Raw genomic sequence first — 22,307 nt, 5'->3', positions numbered from 1 at the left:
GAATATACCCTTTTTTTATTTTGTATTTACTAGCATTACCATTCATCAATCTTAATATCCTCGTCTCTACTATGCTCATTCTATGATCATGAAATCTTCTGACATCCCAACCTTTAAATATGTAAAGTATGATTGATCTTATCGTTGTCATGTAAAAGACTTTCCATTAAATTTGATTAGTACGAATCAAAGAGTGCTTCTCCACTTTATCCGCCCAACATTAATTTTAAAAATAGTGGACTTATTAAAAGTTATACCAAAAAAAATTTGGTTGCAGGAGCCTGGAGAGATGGAAGCGGAGTTCGGTCGTTTTGATACTGCAACAATATTCAAAAACTTTCTAACTTCACGTAATCCAGATCCATTCATTATTCCCAAAGAAACGGGGCTTAAAATCTCACCCAATACTCCAATTACCTTGCCCTCTTGGTTGTCTGAAGAAGACATCACTTATTTCGCTAGCAAATTTGAACGAAACGGATTCACTGGAGGATTTAACTACTACCGAGCAATGGACCTGTACGTTGGCTACTAATTTTGCTTCAATATTTTACAAGTCTAGATTCAATTTTCATTTTCTTACCCATTTTTCTTTATTCATTTTAGAGCAGTTTTAGGAACTTTGATCAGTAATTTGTTTTGTTTTTGGCAGAACTTGGGAGCTGACTGCACCGTGGACTGGGGCACAAGTGAAAACACCAGTTAAGTTTATTGTGGGTGATCTAGACCTGGTCTATACAATCCATGTATAAAAGAATATGTACATGGAGATGGATTCAAGAAAGATGTGCCACTTTTGCAAGAAGTGGTTGTAATGCAAGGTGTTGTCCACTTCATCAATCAGGTAAAAGCGAATGAAATCAGCACACATATTTACGATTTCATCCAGAATTTTTGATCTGCTTCGTTCAATATTTTTGGTGGCATTTGCGTTCCTATAGTTTTCCAAGACTTCATTGTCACCTTTGTAATAAATGTCTGTGTCTGTGTGACTTGGAGAAGAATATTCAGTAATGGTTTTTCATGTTTAGTATAATTATATGACCTGCTTTTCATCTCTCTATGTATCTGTTTGGGTTTGAATCTTTGGTGTCATTTATGGCACCAACGGTTGTCACTCCAAGCTATTGATAAACAGAACTAACATGATAGAAAATGTAGAATCCATCAAGGATTATCAACTGCGTTCTCCAAAAGACTTGACTGTTTGGGCATCAATAGCAATATCATCAGGAAAATTAAATCATCTGAATTTTCGGGACCTTGATTGATGACCATACATTATAAAATTAGAGGGCTAACCTTCTATTGCCATGCCAACTTTTTCTAATCTCACCCCATGAAGTGTGCTAATTCTTTGGTGATTTACATATGGATTGGCGTGGCATTAGCAAAAGTAGGTGTGGCAATAGGATCTCTCAAAAATTAAAGCAACAAAAATAGATAGATCAAGATAAAGAAAACCCTCTAAGAATTCCATGGGGTTCTAGAACAAATGATTAAGTGTGGAAGTTATGGCTCAAAATTAATCCGGTCCGAGTATCTGTGTTTTTTGGGTGCTCCAAGGTAATTTGGGTTGGGCTTGTAACTTATGTAAGTAACCCACTTTGTGATGTTTCTAAAAGAGATTTTGTTTTCTTTTATTGTAAATCTAAGTCTTTTTTTAGAGAAAAGAGTAGAAAAAGAAAGAAACCCAAGAGAGGAAAGGTCAAGAGGTTTAGGAAGATTGAGATCTAAAAGAAGGTGAAGCTAAGTGATAAAGGTGACTCCTTGTATCAATTTGCCCCATTTTCTTCATAGTGAAATTGAGCTCCAATACTCATACCTCTGTGGACATAACTTTCAGGTGAACCACGAAAGATCTCGTGTTGTTGGTATTATGTACTTACTCTTTTATTTGTGTGGTTGTTTGTCTTATATGTATTTACTACTATTAATTGAATTATCCTTCATTACCATTATCAAACAAGGTCTTGGAAGGTGTGGCATACAAGGTGTTTGGTGAAATACTCAATCAATGTTTGATTAAATTACTAAGTGAGCTTCACAAAGGTGTTCACATACACAACAAGTAGTATCAGATAAAAGGCTATCTAGGGTGTTTGCAATGGTGAAAAAGGGTACAATGATGATCGAACCTTCTGGTGGGGTGAATTTTGAGGTGAAGCCATTTGATGGAAAATCAAATTTTATATTGTAGCAAAGGAAGATGAGGAATATTCTTATCCAATAAAGGCTTCATAATTGCATTCGAGACATTGAAACGAAGCCAAAAAACATGTCCAATGAGACATGGGAGGAATTGGATTTAAAAGTTATTAGTTTCATTGAGTTGCATATTTCCAATAAAGTCATGTACAACGTCATATAAGAAAAGACCGCAAATGGAACATGGGGTAAGCTTGAGAAGCTTTACATGAGAAAGACTTTGTCTAACAAATTATTCCTTAATGACCAACTATTTGGCATAAAGATGAAACATTTGAATATATTCAATCAATGTTTTAGTGATTTGTTGAAGGTAGAAATGAAGTTTGAAGAAGAAGACAAAACATTGCTCTTGTCAAGATCACTTCCTAATTCCTTTTAACACTTTCAGACCACACTTATGTTTGGCAAGGAGAATCTCAAGTTTGAGGAGAAGACCTAATCTCTCACGTGACCATGAACAAGTCAAATAAGAAAGATGCTCAAGAGGAAGGACTCATTGCAAATGGTTCAAGTGAGCGAGAGGTCGAACAAAGGAGAAAGGAAAATCCAAAGGGAAAAATTCTAATTCTAAATCTAAATCTAGAAGTAGAGTGTTACTATTGCAGGAAGAAGTGACATTACAAAAGAGATTGTAGAAAATACAAAACGGAGGTAAAATAAGGGAAGAAAGCCGAGTCAAGCTCCATGGTGATCATAGCATTGGAAAACGATGGCGAGCTCTTAGCGGCATCTTTCAGGTAATCTCACCTCTAACTCTTGGATTTTAGATTTCGGGTGTATTTTTCTTATGTGTTCCAATCGTGATTGGTTTAACTCCTATGAACCTCATAACGGTGGAAATGTTCAAATGGGTAATGATGTAGCATGCAAAATCATTGAAATGGGTATCGTGAAGATAAGAATATATGATGGGGTTGTTAGAACTTTGGGTAGTGTGAGGCACATGCCAGCACTCAAGAAGAATTAGATATCTTTGGGCACACTTGACTCAAATGGGTGTTCTTTTCGGCAAAGGATAGAGCATTTAGGTTGGGTTAGGTATACTATTCGTAAGACCTTTACCTCAACACGACATGACCTGACCCATTGCCTCCCCTACCAATGAGAGTCCTTGAACTCAAGACCTCCAATTTTGGGGAGGGGAGGGGGCGGGGGGGAGACTACTACACCCAACATTCGTTGGTTAAACTTCGAACATTAATTGATCTTGGTCTTATCTGACTCATTAATTGAAAATTATCAAACTACCTTCGTCATCAAGTTTAGCAAAAAAAATTCATTGATTGTTCTTCTCAAAATCAAACATCTTCATCCTTCTGAATAAAAAAATGATTTCCTCATTTTTAACTTTTAATAAAATATCATAGTAAAGTTGAAAACAATGAAGTTGATGTTGAATTGGTTAATAATAAAAATAATATTGGAGTGACTTTAAAAAACCTAATTGAATCAAGGTATTTTTAATAAAAATAAATAGATATGAATATGAAATCTCATATAATGAGTCATTTATCTATCTATCAATAATTAAAAAAAAAAAAAAAATCATGTATCCATTAAAAAAAAATTCAATAGTTTTTTCAACAATTAAAAAAAATTCATTAATCCCATCCATAAAAAAAAAAAAGGTCATTCATCTATCTATAAATAAAAAAATCAATTTATCCCTAAAAAATGGATATAATTTATTAAATAAATTAATAATATTTATTTATAATTTTCTTAATATAAGGATTCGATTCTTATAAGACATGAATTAAGAATCAAATCAACTTGGTCGGTTATCTATTTTGTTAATTCGGAATCGAATCAAAATTCATTACAAATCAAACCAAACTAATTCAAAGCTCTCAATTTGATTCGATTTTCAGTTTAAACCAGACCAAGTTGCACCCCTTTAGTGTGAAGAGCAACATAGATTTGAGTCGCATCTTAAGGAAATTTCTATGATTCACTTCCTACTGCCACGTCAGTACAGTATTTAATGAAGTCAATTTAGAACGGCTCATTTATGAAAAAAACTACTTACAAAAATTTGGGATCCACCAATCACATGCACCCGCGTGTATTAAGGCATTTCTTAATTAGAAAACTACCCTTATTAATTACAAAACTAACTTTGACGTGGCAAGCAAAGTCAGAATAAAAAATGACTCCTCATTTAGTAGAATCAAACTACTGCCCCAAAAAAAAAAAATTAGGGACAATCTACAGTGACGGATGTTAGCGACGGTCATATCAGGAGCGTCGCTGCTATAACAACATTTAGCTACGGACTTACTATCTGGCCGTCGCTACAGGGCTGCCCAAAGTTCTCACTCTCACTCTATTCTAGACTGTCTTCTCTCTCTATTAAGATCATGAAACTCTCCACAACCCCATGACTTCTTCGCGTTTTCTCTCTCAAATCATTGATTCTCTAGTTTTCTAGGGTTTCAGTGTCTCTACATTTACCTCCTCTCTCCATCTCCGGATCTTCTAGTTCTCTGATATGGAAGGAAAGAAGTTTATTCATCCAAGGATTCATCGCTTGGACGGAAAAAACTGCAATTTTTTTACGGTAGATTTTTGTGTGAAATTTGAATCCATTTCAATTGTTGATGAGTTATGTTAGTCGCAAAACGATTCTTTCTGGAGTTTCCTCTGTGAAATCGAAGCTCGAAATGTGAAGATTGAGACTGGAATCAAAGCTTGTTTGCTAATAATTGGAGTTGAACTGTTTGAATTTGGGTAAAAAAAACGGAATCTTGTGTTTATCAAAGCTCGTTTGAGTCAATTTTCTCTAATTGTTACTCTGTAATTTTTTTATTTTTTATTTTTGGTGTTTATCGAGGGTGATAGAGGATTCTCCTGTTTGAGGGTTATTCGAGGATTTTTAATAGATTGGTAGGTGTAAGTGGTCCAGTTTGACGAAGAATCTTGCCTTTAAGAAACTTGTTTTAGCATTTCTTCTTGGATTATAGACACCAAATCCAAAATTATCTACTCTCTCACCATCAAAAACCTAATTTGAAAAAAAATTAAACCATAAGGTCATTCTAATCATCTGTTTCATTTGTATTTTTTAGGGTTTTGGTTCGTCTATGGCAGGTTTCAAAGGTAAGAAATCCTAAACCCCCGTCTGTATTTTATCTTGTATTTGAGAGCAATGCTTCAACATTATTGCAAATATTTTCTTATGTTCTTTGGATCATTTCTAGTTCTCAGATCTTTATATATTGGATTTTCTTTCTACTCCTTATAGATTTATTTGTTGTTTCTTTTGATGAGTTGTGACTTGATTTGTTCTGAGAAATCGGTTTCATGTAGCTTTGATTTTATTTCTTTTGGTAATAGTTTGGTTAATTTGGAAGATTTATTCTTCTTCTTTTCCCCATTATTTATAGAGAGATTGTTTTCAGGATATAAAATTTGTAGTAATTAGTTTTAGCTCCATCTTGGGAAAGTTCAAGGCCTTAGATTTCAAATGTTTGAGGTTGTGGCAAAGAAACTATAGTAGTAGCTGATAATATTTTTAATTAATAGTAGGAATTAGGAAGATTAAGGGGTTTCCAAACTGTAAGAGGTGGATGAGTACTCAAAATTTTTATGGGTTTCTCAAATATAACTGGGGTGGGTCCTGCTACCATAGGTCTACCTATTTAGGATGAGAAGCAGTCACTTTGATGGTGTTTGATTCAGTTGGATTTTAAGTAACTCCCTAAAGTAGATGTACATGCTCTTCTTAAAAAAGGTAACTTTCTTACAAGGCTTCCATAGGTTGATAATGACTCATTTTATATCTGTTGTGCTTCAAGGAAGACGGAATGTCAATAGAGAATTAGCACCTGTTATTGAACACATCATTTAACATGAGCGGTGATCTAGATATTTTATCTAAAAAATAAAGATATTAACGAGCTTGATTCTTTCTTCTTGAGGTGAAAAGAATAAAGCTTTTAAGCTTCTTGGAGTGACATTACTTGCGTCCTCTTTCTATTCTTTCACCCAATTCTTAAAGAGAGGATGAAAAATCTCTTTATTTCGTATAACTATCCTATTCCTTATGATCATACAATGCCCCCTTCCCCCCCTCCCCAAAGGAGACAACAAGATCTCTTTTTATAGCAGAGTGGTATGGGAGCATATCTGTGTATTTATATTTTCTAATGGTTTATTATTCCTTTTGATTTTTCATTTACATGGTAATGTGTGTTTCATGGATCAATCCAGGTGTCTGAGAAAAAAACACGGTCATGGTGTGCTTCAAAGGGGAATATTCCATACTTTGAGACCTCCGCCAAGGAAGGCATTAGCATTGAAGAAGCTTTTCAATGCATAGCAAAGAATGCCCTGAAGAGTGGGGAGGAAGAAGAAATGTAAGTAAAATATTTACATATATGTTTATATCATCATCAAATCCTTGCTATAATTAATTCTATACTAATAGGTATTTGATTAAGTTGTCAATTTTTGCTGTTATAATCCAACCATTGAAATGAGGCCACCAATATAAGAATCTGATTATGCTTGGATCTGACCAAATAACTTATATATATGGGTTTTGTTAACGAGTGCTCTTAAGGGCATACCATGGCTCAAGTTTATGAATGTTCTTACTTTCCATCATTAGACATTAAGAAAAAATTTCAAGATAGGAGATCTTAACATATTGTAGCTCTAGGTAGAGCTGAATAGTGGAATGAAATCTTGTAAATCAGAGTATTTATTAACTTAACAGAAATGAATTGCTGCGAGCATTGGACTTGAGACTCATGGCATTGGAAGAGGAGTTTGTTACTGCTTTCAAGTAATCCTGACACAATGTAGCATCACTTTATTGTGCAGCATGCCAACTTTGAGATAACAGTCCACAATATGGCAGCACTTGGTTGTGTAGCAGAGTATCTAGAAATGACGGATATGTATTGTTATTATGGATCCCCTTTTTACTGTTGATTTTACTTTCTCTAGTGCATTGGAATATCACTTTGAATTTTTATTTTTATTTTTTATTATAAAGTATTTTCAGCATTCTTGAACAGTAAAGAAAAAATTGTTATGCTTTTTTTACTCTTTAATAGACAAAATTTATTCTCAATTTCTCAGTATAATATGGATGTACTATGGGACATAATATGGATGTACTATGGTGCATAACCTAGACACTAATCATACCTGAGGATTGAACCCAAAATATTTAGATATGATAACTTTGGAAACCCAAAAAACTGAATTCACCTGGTCTATATAATAGGGAAGTAATTGGATTCCACTTTCTTTGTGAAAATTTAAGATGATACCAACAAAGAATTGTCACATATCTTGGGGTGCTCTTAGTAAAAGTTGGTGTGGCAATAGAAGCTCTCTAATAATATTTTGGCAAATGATTTTGACATTTTCTGTTATCCAATTGATCTAGCTGATAAATTTGCCCATCTATTAGGCATTTTCCATTGATCGTGACGTTGAACATTAACTGGTGTTTACTGTTTGTTGCTTTATATATTCCGGGCTCTATCCTTCGAGTATTTCGTCTTCTTCAGTGACTCTATTACTTATGCCACATGAACGGTCATAATTTATGCCACATGTCCACTTGGTTTGTGGTGCCCTCAATGATGATGATGCTGGCTTTCTTTTATGACATCATTAGTCAAGAAGAGCAATATTGGGTAGAAGGATGATTATATTTTGGTTTGCGAGAGTGCCTATAATGAAAAAAATGTAGAAAGTGCTTGTTTATCTGTTCAACCAAACCCCTGGTTTCATGGAATATAATTTTCATATGTATATATTTCCATAGAACTACATATTTCTGTTTTCCTCTTTTAGATGGATCTAATTATATTATATTAAAGGATGTTATTGAAGGAAAGAGAGGTGGAAGGGTGGAAGTCCCTCTAAAAGGAATTCATAGTTGTTTATGTTTTGCAGATTTGCTGATCTCCAAACACCACAAGTTGAACTTGATAGAAAGGCATGTGCAGCTGTTGGACAAAGTGGACTCATGGCTCTATATGATACCTTGTTTAGTCAGGTGAAAATTCCAATACATTTTATTCCAAATTCCATGATTACAAATGCGGAATGTGAAATGTAATTTCCTTCTATTAAATAAACAACTTCCTTTTATTCTTTTGTGTTTCAATGGGCTTCTTTCAAATATTTATGCAGTTCTCTCTTTTATGAAAATAGAAAATTACATTATTCCCCTAATTTCCGCAAATATATACAAAACCAAATTGTCTGTTAAATTGTGTTAGATCTTATGAAAATAGAAATATTTCAGTATATGTAGCGAAAATATGTCGAATTTTAACATTAAGGTGCATATTAGTCAATGTCTGAGAAGGAATTTATGATTTATTCCAAATGGTGGTTTCATTTCTTTCGATTTCTTCTCTTTGGCAGAATGTAGTGATGGTCTCTGATATAACTACGAAATGGTATAAAAAGAAACTTTCTTTTTTCCTTCATAAGTATAGGGATTGTTTCATTGCTTGTTCACTAGGCAAGTATGGGTGTAATTCTTCCAGTAGTTTGGGATGTGTGGGACAACTCCTAAGAGTCTTTGAACTCTTTGAGTGGTGGCACAGTAAATAAGGTGGCTGTGATGTGTTGCTGCTATTGCAGCCAAATGGCAAAATAGAAGTAGAAAATGATAGCAAAATGGCTGCTATTAACTCAAAGAGTTGCATTAACGTCATTAATCTTGTTTTTAGACATTCTCCTTGTCCATAGAAGCAAAGTCAGTGTTATGTTTGAAACTAGCTTGTAGCGCTGTGCATTCTTAGAGGTTATTACAATGTCAGAACCACAAATGTAGTTTTATATGGCCCTTTTTCGTGAAGTATCTCGTTTTGAGTTTCCTGCGCACGTTCAAGTATGTTTTTTTGAGTGTTCTTAATTTTTTATTTAAGTTGAGCCTAAATCTGAAAATGATTTTTTTCTAACTTGCACATCTACTGTTAGAATGTTAAAGGAAAAGTGGTGATGATGTGACATCTCCACACATTCATTTCAAAACATGCTTTCTCACTTCCTACCAAACCTTTTGTTATCTTGTACCCACACTTGTGATGTTCTTCATTATTTGACTGTGCCATTCCATGCAGACCTATTGATCAGATATGATCATTGAAAAATAAGTATAAAGCACAAGCAAAACTCATAAAAAACAAAAAAATAAACTACGAGCAAACAACAAATGATTATTTTGAGCCTTGCATCCATTACGAATTTGCATTTTGGCCAAATGCTTGTCAAAAACAATGTGTTCATTTTATTATATTATTCCCACTTTTATAATTTTTTTGTGGGTGTTTTTTGAAGTGTGCCTACTCATTACTCTTCACTTCATTGGTCTGTTATCAGTAGTATTAGCTCCTTTTTTTAGTAAGTATCAGTAGTATGAGCTTTAAAAATATTCAAATCATGCCGTACATGCATATGTGTGTATGTGGGGATTATTTTCATATCTAGCTAACATTGGTTATTGTTACATTGAGACAACAAAGAATGTTTTAATTGCATCCACATATGTACATTTGAAGTGTAATGAGTTTGCAAAATATACCTCAGATCTCCCTACCGTAAGCCAACGAATATTGTTATCTGGTCCTTCAGGTACGACTGCTATTTCTGTATGTTTATGTCAAGGTTCTTTTTTCCCAGCATCGCCCCACTACCCTCCACCCATCCCCACCACTTTTTTTGTTTTGTTGTTGTATGTGCTCAACTTATTTGGTTTGAATTTTTTAAATCTTCTTATAGGTTCTGAAATATATCAGGAGATTTTGACAAAAGCGCTGGCCAAACATTCCAGTGCTAGATTGCTTATAGTTGATTCTCTTCTTTTGCCTAGTGTAAGCTTCACTGACTTTGTTTGGGTAACCATGGTTAAAGAAACGGTTGATGAGCAGCACAATCAACCCGGCAATGATTAGTGCCCACAACAACAATCATGATAAATAGTTTTTATTTTTTGAGTGACAAACATGGATTTATAAGCATTGACTCTTAATTCAACCGACTTATTATTTTGTTATAATTGTCTCTTAACTAATTTGGCTTACTAAGTAATTGTATTTAATTAACAAGTTGTATAAAAATAGGTATTTAATTAAAAATAATTTTAAAATAAAAGAAATTAAAAAATAAAAAAAATCTTATTGGCGGCGGTCATTACCGCCATTATAAGCATTCAAATCGTATTAATAGTTACGGTAAAAAACTAATTAGCGGTAGTCATTACCGTCACTATAGGCCCCATTTATATCTATAGCGATGGTAATACAATTAGCGGTGGTTTTTTACCATCACTATAGGGCTCCATATGGCCTCGTGGCATTATACGTGGCCATCACTATTGATAATAGCAGTGGTTTTTTGGGTATTTGCAACGGTTTTGACCCCCACAAAAAACCTATAATTTTGTACCACAAAGATTGTGTAAAAACACGATTAAAATAAATATTCAGTTATTATTTTAGTGATGGAATTACATCTATATATAATATTATTGGACTCAATGGATTGTGTCACACTGAACTTGTAAAAGAATTGTAGAAAGTTTTTTACATAAAATAATAATAATAAATTAAGTTTTGGCACTAGTGAATGAAACCAGTTCTTATGCGTGAGAAAACAGGGTTAAAACCCAATTGCTAGAGAATTTTTTTTGCACAAAAATTAATTAATTTGGACTTTCATAGAATTCCAAATTAAGCAATCATAGCATGTCGTGTGTATTAATTAAGACTTCCTAATGGGGGAGGCAATCGCTTACCCATTAAAAAAGTTCGAGTATACACCCATAGCTCAGTTGGTTAGACACATTTCAAAAAAATAACCTTTGAGGTCGTGGGTTCAAGTCCAACATGCCCATCAAAATTATAACTCAGTTGGTTAGACACATTGCAAAAAATAACCTTTGAGGTCGTGGGTTCAAGTCCAGCATGCCCATCAAAATTTTAGGGCCTTACACCCGTAGATTTGTTGACTCATTGCAAAACAACTTTGAGGTAATGGGTTCAAGTCCAACTTACATTAAAAAATTTGGGGCTTATAGTTAGAGCCGTAGCTCAATTGGTTTGACTCATTGTAAAACAACTTAGAGGTCGTGGGTTTAAGTCCAGCTTACCCTTAAAAAAAGGGTGGCAATCTTAACACTGCTCGAAAATAATATGAAATTAGTGGGTTTGGGTGATAATAGTGTCGACCTGTCTAATACAATTATTAAACGGGAGAAGTCTGGGTTAAGGACGTCAACCCGTTTAACCCATTTTGACACGTTTAGTTAGTGTGTCACTAAGTTTTTGTTTTTAAATCACGAAATATGCAAGATATCTCAAATATCAATAATTATTTAAGGATTTTTTAAATTACCCATTTTCCCCACAATTTTGTATAACTTTTTCATAATACAGTTTTTCAAATCTATAAAATATTAAGGGTGATTTACGATGTTTTTTAAATAATTAGTGGTTAGGGCTTTAGTTTTGGAAAGAAAAAAGACTTTCCTTACTAAGTAATTTCATTATTTATATTTTTTAATCTATGTTTTTCATAGAAGTTTAGAGGCCTTTAAGGTTGAATTCCCAAAATGGTCATCCATGTGGACAAAACAACCCTCATTAAGATTTTAAATCTTACTAAGTAGGGCTAGTATGACTCATATGATAATGAAAACCTCTTTCCATACGAAGTTAATTAGGAAAGTTTTCTAACCAAGTCACCTTGTGGCATCCAAAACTAGGATGTGATGCCAAAGGGTTGTTCGGGATGAAATTTTATGAATTATGAATTTTTTTACTCTCAAAAGAAGGTTGTTTTTTACTATTGAATTTTAATTTTAAAATTTGGGTGTTCGGTAGTCGTTCATTTTCAAATTAAACCTTAAAAAAGTTGGTGTAAATTTTGTGTGACTTTACTTTTAGTAATAGTAGTTTATTTTTGGCGGTGGATGTAGCAATTAGATTCTCGATGAATCGATTGTCACATGATAATCATCATTATTCATTGAATTAACTGGGTGTGAATGGCCATCCGATTTTATTTTAATTTTTAAAATATGTTTTCTTTTTTTTGACTAGTTGACTCAAGGGAATAATCTATGAATGATATATTCAAGTTTGAAGGTTTAATTGTGATTCAGGAAGGTTTTTAGGCACCCCGACTCACTCATTTACATGATTATCTACTTAATGTCACTCAATTTTTCGAATTACAATTATTTTTATTTATTTATTTCGATATTTATAACTATGTACAGTGGATCTTGTCAGATTCAAAGGAACGATAGTTTCTTGAACCATCAAATGGTTTGATACTTTTGGACTCATGCTCCAGCATTGCATTCCATTATCGCCCGCTCAAATGAATTAGGGACCTGTGATTGAATTGAATTTGACTCAATCATATGTGTGAGCACATGTTATTTTTGAAGTTTATTGAGAATTTGGACCTTTTTGCAATTTTCAAAATTTGGGAGCGATGTACATATTATTTTCTAAAATTTCAGAAGCACTAAAGAATATCTAACATAGCAATGGATTTCCAAAAGAAATTTTGAGGGTCCCATGTGAAATTTTAAGTATTTTTGAGGATTTTTTGTAATTTTTTAAAAATTATCGTAAGACAAAAACGGGATTTGATCATGAAACCATGTAGGTATTAATATTACCTTTGATTAGAATATTTACAACCCTAATTCCGATTTCAAATGAATCCGGTATCAATAAAACACATAAATCGAGGAAATCACATAATACAGTTGATTTTACATGATCCATCAGTTTCATTCTGATTTGATGTTTGTATCCTACTAAATAAGATGTTAATCTGGTAAAAAAATTACCCAGATCGGACCCTTGTTAGCATTTCGGAATATGGCAAAATTTTGATTCGTGAAAAATTCAAATTCTATTCATGTCTTTTAAGACAAATCTCGATACTGCATCGAAAAGGCTCCATTCTTTCTATTTCTGAATTTAGTATTTTCTTGAGATTATCTTCAATAAACAGCATAGCAATGGACCTTCTAGCCTAATATTCCAATTGAATTTAATATCTTAATTAACAATTATTTTCTATCAGTTGTCTTGTAAAATAATTTTCTTTAATTTAGTACATGTAAAGAACAAATGAAGCTGTTTAGAATTTGTGGAGGTCAATTTTTGTGATTGACCTCGAGATCTCATTTTTAACAAGATCATTCACCAATAAATATTAAAAATCATGAAAAATAACGAAAAAGAGAAAAAACATAGAAAGATTTTTTACGTGGTTTTGCAAACGTGCCTACATCCACGGGTTTGGGGAGCCATTTCACTATAGATCTCCAGTTACATAGCCTCCTTTATCTTTTTCTCTCTTCCCTCCCTTTTACAATAGAGAAACCCTAATTAGAGTATTAACCTTAATTAATTACAATTTACCACCTTGTCCCTTATCCAAAATTAACAATTACATAACAAGAAGGATAAAATCCTTTTCAAGGATAAAATCGTCTCCTATCCGGATCGTCCATTCACATTATCAATATACATCTCAAGGTGGACACGTGGCATTATTTAAAGAGAATTCTATTTTATTATGGAAGATTTTAAATTTAAAAAGATTTTATCCTCCTTGTTATGTAATTGTTAATTTTGGATAAGGGGCAAAGTGGTAAATTATAAGTAATTAGAGTTAATACTCTAATTAGGGTTTCTCTAGTATATAAGGGAGGGAGGAGAGAAAAGATAGAGGAGGCTATGTAACTGGAGATCTATAATGAAACGGCTCCTCGAACCTGTGGACGTAGACATGTTTGTCGAATCACGTAAAAAATCTTTTTGTGTTCTTTTTCTTTTTCGTTATTTTTCATGATTTTTATGATTTATTAGTGAATGATCTTGTAAAAATGAGATCTTAAGGTCAATCACAAAAATTGACCTCCACAGGAGCTATCCTCTACTTAATCCATTTGTTGTGTAGAAGTGAAGCAGGAACAAGAATCAGATCGAAAAGACAAACACACACAAAGATCACAAGGGTTTACGTTGTTACGCAAATCAGTGCACATATTTACAACTTTGTCAAGAAGTTTTAATCTTCTTCATTTGTCCCTTCTGGCAGCCTCACTATAGTTCCATTGAGACATTTACAATCTCGTTTATGGTAAGTCTTAGTGTTCATCCCTTCTTCAATCTCTCAAGACTATTATCACCTTGATATATAATAAGTCTTGAATATGTCTTGTGCGTTGTAGGTTGCATAAGAATATTCAGACATGGATCCACCTATTTTTCATGTTTAGTTCAATTATATGACCTGTTCTTCATCTCTCTAGTTAATATGCATCTTTGTGTAACTTTGTATCATTTCTCATTCAAAATTGTGATAATCTTCATTTTAGTGACACTCAAGAAAGTGTCACATTTCACATTTTAGGTGGCACTTTCTGCGTACTTCATCTTTGTCTTCTTTTTACTATTTTCTTTAAAATAAAGTTAGAGAGCATGAAAGTCTCATTTTCCTGCGGTGCCAGCATAGTGGTGGGACTCATACGAATCTGGTCAAAACCCACAGCTTCACATGTGGGGTGCCAGCATAGTGGTGGGACTCATACGAATCTGGTCAAAACCCACAGCTTCGCATGTGGACTGTCAATGGATGCTTATTGGTTCGGATACAATAATATTTAAATTTGAATCTAAAATTTTTATCTGATATTCAAATTCGAATTTGAATCCAATGGATGTTCTAAAACTCTATCCCAATTTGAATCGGACTATCATATCAGATATCGGATATCGGATAATATCCGATTAGAATTCGAATAATTTGTATATTAAAAAAAAACATAATTTTTCCTTATCCAATTAATTTTTTATTATTTAAAAAAACGTATTATGTATATAATAAATAAATAAAATAAAATAATATATATTATATTATTTCTATAAAAAATAAATTAAATAGAATAATATATATTATATATTATTTTGAATCGAATAGTATTGGATTCAAAATGTTAATATCTGAATCCGTATCCGATAAAGATTCGAATATATAAAATTATTCGAATTTGAATCTGATATCCAAAAATTTTTGGATAATATCTGATTTTTGAAATTCAAATTTGAATCGGATTCGAATTTTTTTACTATCTATTGACACCCCTATTCACATGAAATCATATGAATCAATTAAATTTGAGGTACAATTAAGGAGAATTTTTTTTATTAAAGACTTTTTTTTCCTTCCCGGGTTCACATGGATTAAATATTTTTAGAGATTTTTGTATATGTTTTACATCTCAACAAAGGAAAAAAAAGACAAATTTGAATATATATTGTTCATATATAATTAATTGATTACTTGATTGGATAAATTTTGGTGGTAATCTTTTCTTCAACCAAAGATTTGTTTGAATGAGCAGCATTCATATATCTTTTTATCCTTAAAAAATGGGTGTAATTTAGTAAATGGATTAATAATATTTATTTATAATTTTTTTAATATAAAGATTTGATTTTTGGTTTAGTTCAATTCTTATAAGACATGAACCAAGAACCAAATCAAATTGGTCGGTTATCGATTTTGTTAATTCAAAATTGAATCAAAATTCATTATAAATCGAACCAAACTAATTTAAAACTCTCAATTTGATTTGATTCTCGATTTGAACCAGACCAAATTACACCCCTTTATTGTGAAGAGCAACATAGATTTGTGTCGTATCTTAAAGAAATTTCTATGATTCACTTCCTACTGCCACGTCAGCACAGTTTGTGATGAAGTCCGTTTAGAACGGCTCATTTATGAAAAAAACTAGTCACAAAAATTTGGGATCCACCAATCACATGCACCCATGTGGATTAAGGCATTTCTTAATTACAAAACTAACCTTCTATACTTGACGTGGCAAGCAGAGTCAGAAAGTAAAAAACGACTCCTCATTTAGTAGAATCAAACTACCGCCCAAAAGAAAATTAGGGACAATCTAGAAAGGAACTCCTCCAACAGTGTCTATTAAATAATTTTCAATATTAATAAAGAACTAGGGGAAATCTTGATATGCTTTTAAGTAGAAGTTGGTTGGGGAGGGGTTAATACCGTAATAGTCTCTCTTAAAATATTATAATACCCTTTGTCATTCCACCATTTCCCATTATAAAAGGAAACTTTGTTCGAGTTGAACCCTAGACATCATCACATTTGAAAAGAAAGTGAGAGAGAGAGAGAGAGAGAGAGAGATAGAGAGAGAGATGGAGGGGATAGAACACAGAACGATAGCAGTTAATGGCATAAACATGCACATAGCAGAGAAAGGCCAGGGCCCAGTTGTTCTCCTACTTCACGGCTTTCCTGAGCTTTGGTACTCCTGGCGACACCAGATAGTCTCCCTCGCTTCTCATGGCTACCGAGCCGTGGCTCCTGATATGCGCGGCTATGGCGGAACTGATGCTCCAACTTCCTTCCAAGCCTACTCTGTTCACCATATTATTGGCGATATAATCTCCCTCATCGACGCCCTTGGTCAAGACCAAGTGAGAAATTTCCGATTCTAAAATCTGATTTTATTATATGCGGTTTATCTATCAAGATCATAAAAAAGTGAGGAGGAAAAAATTTGAAGTTAAATTACAAAAATAACCTTGTCAATAGAAGATACCCTTGTCCAGAAGAAAAATTCTATTACTGCACTAACTTTTACTTACAACACACCAATCGTTTTGGAATTACGTAGTTGTTTCCAGATGGGTTGGTGTATTATAAGTAAAAGTTCGTGTGCTAATACCATCTCTCTTCAAAAATTGAAATCTGGCATCAGATTTTAATTTTGAAAACAGCAAATTATCGTTTTCAAAATTAAAACTTTTACCGAATAGGAAATGAGAATTAATTCCAAATAATGGTAATTTACAATTTTTTGAATTAAAATGAATAATTTGCTGAAATGAGAATTTCACTATTTTAAGATATATATATTTGGTTATTTCTCCTAAATTGTAAAAGAAAAACCCTTTTTCTTATCAAGGAGAAGTGATTCTCTAATAATCCAAAATTGATTCATTGTTTCTGATTGTTTTAATGGTTGTTAATAATAGGTGTTTTTGGTGGGACATGATTGGGGTGCATTCATGGCTTGGCATATGTGCTTGTTTCGACCGGACCGGGTTAAGGCTTTGGTGAACCTAAGCCTCCCTGTTTTGCGTCGAAATCCTTCAATGAGTTTTCTAAAGCACTTTCGGAAACACTTTGGTGATGACTACTACATGTTGAGATTCCAGGTGATCTTTCCCAACAACAACAACAAAGCCTTTTTTTAAAATCCTTTTTTCACACTTGGAGTTGTACCTCTCCAGAGTACTTTGTCTCTTGTTTTATTTATTTGGTATTTAAACTTTAAAGTAAGGGTCAGGTTTGGCAGCCAGCGACAGAGAGTCAAGACGGTTGTCCTACATGACTTCAAAGTTTTGAATTGAACTAGGGGTGCACATTGGATTGGGTAAATCTGAGAACTGAACCAATCTGAAGCCTTTTGGATTTGATTGATTTGGATTGAGCATGGTTTGATTCGGGTGCGGATTGTATATAAAAAAATCCGATTGATTTGGTTTGGTTTTGAATTAGGGGTATAATAGAACCGAACCAATCCGAGAACCGAACTAATCCGAAGTATCTATTATAATATATATATATATATATATATATATATAGGGTGGGGTTCCAACGACACACATTGCGATAACGTGTTTGTCTTATATGGTCAAAAATGTTTGGAATGAGCTGATTTTTTGTGAGGATGATCTCTGTGATGAGGGGATCATCCTGGCAAAAAATCATCCCATTCCAAAACTTGTAACCCCATCAAAATTGATTTACAAAAATTAGACGGTCTAGAAGTTTCATAATGAGCTGATTTTTGGCAAGGATGATCTCCTCACCACAGAGATCATCCTCATAAAAAATCAGTCCATTCCAAACATTTTTGCCCATATAAGACAAAACACGTTGTCGCAATGTGTGTTGAAATGGTTGTCGTTTGAACCTGACCCATATATATATATATATATATATATATATAAAAAATAAAATTCTTTCTTAGTTTCATTCTTCTATCATCTATTTCTCTCTCTCAACTATGTTAGTATATTACGAAGAGGTAACTCATCAAAGTCTTCAATTTCATCTCCTCCATTTTTTTCTAACAAAAACTCATAAAAAATGTATACACATCTCTCTCTCAACTCTTAAATGGATCAACTCATTTATGGAAAACTTTTTCAAAGAGTTTGAATTTTTATTTTTTTACGAGAACCTTTATGCCATGTTTGTTAGATGAAATATACTATACGAACCTAGACTTGGATTAGTTAATCTACCATATATGGATTAGTTTCCTCACAAATCCATCCAAAATATCAATTTTAAAATTACAATTTTTTTTTATTCTCATTGAGTTTCCTCTAATTTTTAATTTATACAGATTTCAATCAAAATTTAATCATAAAATCATTTTCATTTTAAAAATAGGCATTATTTATGATATGCTCCAAAGGATTCTTTTTTTGAAACAAAAATTACTAGTTTTTCTATTTTGAAAGTATGAGAACCAAGAACCGATCCAAACCAATCCGAACCAAGGTTGGTTTGGATTGGTTTGGTTCCAAATTTGTAGAACCGATCATATTTGGTTCAGTTCCAATTTTGTCAAAATCAGAACCAATCCGAACCATGTGCACCCCTAAATTGAACTGGCTTTTGGTGAGGCGGTCAGCGATAGAGAGTCAAAATATGTTTGTCCTATGTGACTTAAAAGTTTTGAGTTGTGCTGATTTTTGGTGAGGTGGCCAGCGATAGAGAGTCAACACATTTGTCCTATGTGACTTAAAAGTTTTGAATTGAATTGATTTTTGGTGAGACAGTCAACGATAGAGAGTCAACACGTTTCCCCTATGTGACTTAAAAATTTTAGATTGAACCGATTTTTGGTGAGGATGAGATATCTCTATGGACCGTTAATTTTTTACCAAAAATTTATAAACAACTTTTGATGGACTTAGAAATTTCAAATTTGACTGCTTTTTGGTAAGGATGATCTCCAATCATAGAGATTGTGGAGGTCATTTTTGTGATTGACCTCGAGATTTGATTTTTAACAAGATCATTCACCAATAAATCATAGAAATAATGAAAAAATAACGAAAAAGAAAAAAAACATAAAAAGATTTTTCACGTGGTTCGGCAAGCGTGCCTACTTTCACGGACTCGAGAAGTTATTTCACTATAGATCTTACAGTTACATAACCTCTTCTCTCTCTTCCTCTACCTTCCTCCTTTGTACAATAACTTTAAGGCTTTTAAATAGAAAAATCCTAAAAAGAGTCATAATCCTAATTATGTTAAAATTGATCATATTGCTCTTATTCAAATTAACAATTACATAAAAAAAAGGGGAAGAATCTTTTTAAATTGGGATTCTTCCTTAATAAGATAAAATATTCTTTAAATAATATCACGTGTTTACCTCGGAATACGTGTTGATAGTGCAGATGAATGATCCGGATGAGAGACGATTTTATTCCTCCACAGAGATCATCCTCACAAAAAATCAACTCAATCCGAAACTTTTAAGCCACATAGGACAAATGTGTTGGCTCCCTAATGTTGGTTGCCGAATGCTACCCTTAAAGTAACAGGACCCACAAAATAATTGTTATATACTTGTCTTTTTATGACTAAGAAGTGCAATTGCCACCGACATGGGCACCCATCATTTCTTTTCAAAATACCATGCTAAAGCGTAAAGACCCTACTTAAGAAAAGGGAAAATTACTTACAGGACCTTGGTCGAGGGACATTTCTTAATATTCCTTGAACCTCATCTCACATTATAATATTTTTGAAATACCTAAACTACCATTTTCTCATCTTCTTCACGTTTTAGGTTTTCCAACAACAATAGTGATGATTTTTTTATTGTGAATGACGGATTTGGAATGTTATGCTCTTAATTTTTAACATTTACATTATTATTTTTTTTGACGATTTATTAAATAAAATGAAGAATGTCATCTTCACAACTATTTCCCAACAGTTGTCTTGTAAAAACAATTTTTTTTTTTTTAGTTTAGTCAACACATCTAGAGCACATAACAGTTTAGGAGTTCCCCTCCACTTGTTCATTTGTTGTGCAGAAGCAAAACAAGAATCAGATCGAAAAGTTATACACATCCAAAGAACACTAGGTTCTATGTGGTTTAGCAAATTTCCTTCGAGCTAAAGCCCCTACCCTAAAAAAACTCCCTTTTACTTCTGAATTGGCCTCTTGAAACCAGGGGTGGAGCCAGGATTTTGCTCATGTGGGGGCAATCAAGAGTAGAAATTTTTTTGTGGGGCAACTAAGAGTGAAAGAAAAAAAAAAGAAGTTGTGGGGGCAACTAAGATTGGAAAAAAAAAATTGGTGGGGGCAATAGTGGCCCATTTTTTTATCCACCGCTAAAATCCATTGCTATAAATCACTAATTCGTAGACTTTGAAAATTCTTGTGGGGACAAATGCCCCCACAACCCCCACTCTAAATCCGCCCTTGCTTGAAACCCAAGCCCAACTTAGGAATACTAGACATCTCGCAACACAATTCATTATTAATTCTACAGGTCACACCCTCATAATTTTCTCATCTTTGCATCATTTTCCTATGCCCCCTCCCCCCTCCCAAATTTTTTGTGGACTGTAATTGGACTTCACTTTTCATACTACAGGTTCTATCAGAATTTATTTATTTATTTATTTTTAATATGGTGATGATTGTTATGGTTTGTGGAGCTTAATGGTATTAGTCAGCCAGGAGTATTGTTCATCATTTAACACAATGCTCACCAGTTGAGCTTGGTGTTGAGCTCAATGGGGGGTTGGATGGGGGCTAGCACCCCCCTGCTCGGAAGGTGGGAGTACGGGGGCAATGACTATGAATTATTTTGTGTAACTCCTATTGTTAACTGTTTTTGCTGCTTCAATGTTTACCTATCGTCCTATCCTTACATGAGTATAAAACTCAGCTGATTAAGTATATTTTACTTAATTCTGTTGTTGTAGGAACCTGGAGAGATGGAAGCCGAGTTTGCTCGTGTTGGTGCTGCAACAGTAATGAAGTTCTTCCTAACTTTACGTGATCCAAGTCCGCCCATGATAACCAGAGCAGGACTTAGAGTTCCGCCTAATGCTCCGATTCCCTTACCTTCTTGGTTGTCTGAAGAAGACATTACTTATTTTGCTAGCACATTTGAACAAAAAGGCTTCACTGGAGGATTCAATTACTACCGAGCTTTTGACCTGTATGTTCGCCACAAACTTTGGTTTAAATCTTCATTTAAAAACAAAATAAAAGACCAAGAATAAGCAGCCTAAGAACTTTGTCTTGTTTCGTGGGATTAAATTTTATTTATGTAATTGTTCCATGTTCAATCTAGATTCAATTTCTTTTTGCCACATTCCTTTCATTTTAGAGTATTTGTTGTGGGCTGAGCTTGAAACTCAGCCCGAGCCTATGTGGATTCAATTAAGTTTTGGGCTTAATGAAACCTGGCCTGATCCGCCCATCGACAGCCCTACCTTGAATAATAATTTCCATATTTATTTATTTATTGGCAGAACTTGGGAGCTCACAGCACCATGGACCGGGGCACAAGTAAAAGTACCAAGTAAGTTTATTATAGGTGACTTGGATCTGGTGTATGGTATGCCGGGTATAAAAGAATATGTAGATGGAGATGAATTCAAGAAAGACGTGCCGTTCCTGAAGGAAGTAGTTGTAATGAAAGGAGTTGCTCACTTCATCCAGCAAGAAAAGCCTGAAGAAATCAGCACTCATATTTATGACTTCATCAAGGAGTTTTGATCTTCTTCGTTTGTCCATTCGGGATGCCTCACTATTATCCTATTGTGACATTTCCAATCTCTCTTATAGTAAGGCTCAGAGTGTTCATCTCTAGGAGCAGCGTTTTGTATTCTTATACAATAAATCTGATTCTCATGTGTTGAAGGTTGCAGAAGAATATTTAGACATGGATCCAACTTGTTTTTCATATTTAGTGCAATAATATGACCTGTTTTTCATC

At 33.5% G+C, this 22,307-nt stretch overlaps 2 protein-coding genes across 14 annotated transcripts; both read left to right on the top strand.

The window, feature by feature from the left end:
* Positions 1-380: 380 nt before the first annotated feature.
* LOC147396034 (ras-related protein Rab7-like) lies at positions 381-10,304 on the top strand. Of its 13 annotated transcripts, none has more exons than XR_015180665.1 (6): positions 381-519; positions 653-844; positions 6,424-6,569; positions 8,128-8,230; positions 9,154-9,819; positions 9,967-10,304. XR_015180665.1 is itself a non-coding variant. In XM_086450967.1 (6 exons), the coding sequence occupies exons 2-5, from the start codon at positions 815-817 to the stop codon at positions 9,787-9,789; spliced, it is 294 nt and encodes a 97-aa protein (XP_086307093.1). In that variant the 5' UTR covers positions 381-519; positions 653-814; the 3' UTR covers positions 9,790-9,819; positions 9,984-10,304. The 13 variants fall into 13 exon arrangements, 4 of the variants coding, with proteins under 4 accessions (XP_086307093.1, XP_086307092.1, XP_086307090.1 ...); XR_015180672.1 differs by adding an exon at positions 5,280-5,310 and having other exon boundaries at positions 8,128-9,819; XM_086450967.1 differs by having other exon boundaries at positions 9,775-9,819; positions 9,984-10,304.
* A 6,086-nt stretch (positions 10,305-16,390) lies between these two features.
* Positions 16,391-22,307, top strand: LOC147396033 (epoxide hydrolase 2-like). The gene is made up of 4 exons (XM_086450963.1): positions 16,391-16,730; positions 17,292-17,474; positions 21,286-21,524; positions 21,841-22,307. Exons 1-4 carry the CDS (start codon positions 16,449-16,451, stop codon positions 22,085-22,087), a joined length of 951 nt encoding a protein of 316 aa, XP_086307089.1. The 5' UTR covers positions 16,391-16,448; the 3' UTR covers positions 22,088-22,307.

Source organism: Akebia trifoliata, chromosome 8 (genome assembly GCF_017979445.1).
Source record: "Akebia trifoliata isolate Shusen 1 chromosome 8, ASM1797944v1, whole genome shotgun sequence".
NCBI lineage: Eukaryota > Viridiplantae > Streptophyta > Magnoliopsida > Ranunculales > Lardizabalaceae > Akebia > Akebia trifoliata.
The sequence above is the reverse complement of the archived record's forward strand: the minus strand, read 5'-3'. Positions and strand labels throughout refer to the sequence as shown.

What these genes read in the sequence shown, in the direction of transcription:
- LOC147396034 (XM_086450964.1), top strand. Translation starts at nt 815, where the DNA reads ATGCAAGGTGTTGTCCACTTCATCAATCAG. An exon ending in AGTGGGGAGGAAGAAGAAAT is followed by an intron (nt 6,570 to 8,127) that starts GTAAGTAAAATA and finishes TATGTTTTGCAG; the next exon opens with ATTTGCTGATCTCCAAACAC. An exon ending in ATGATACCTTGTTTAGTCAG is followed by an intron (nt 8,231 to 9,983) that starts GTGAAAATTCCA and finishes GAAATATATCAG; the next exon opens with GAGATTTTGACAAAAGCGCT.
- LOC147396033 (XM_086450963.1), top strand. Translation starts at nt 16,449, where the DNA reads ATGGAGGGGATAGAACACAGAACGATAGCAGTTAATGGCATAAACATG. An exon ending in ACGCCCTTGGTCAAGACCAA is followed by an intron (nt 16,731 to 17,291) that starts GTGAGAAATTTC and finishes TGTTAATAATAG; the next exon opens with GTGTTTTTGGTGGGACATGA. An exon ending in TACTACCGAGCTTTTGACCT is followed by an intron (nt 21,525 to 21,840) that starts GTATGTTCGCCA and finishes ATTTATTGGCAG; the next exon opens with AACTTGGGAGCTCACAGCAC.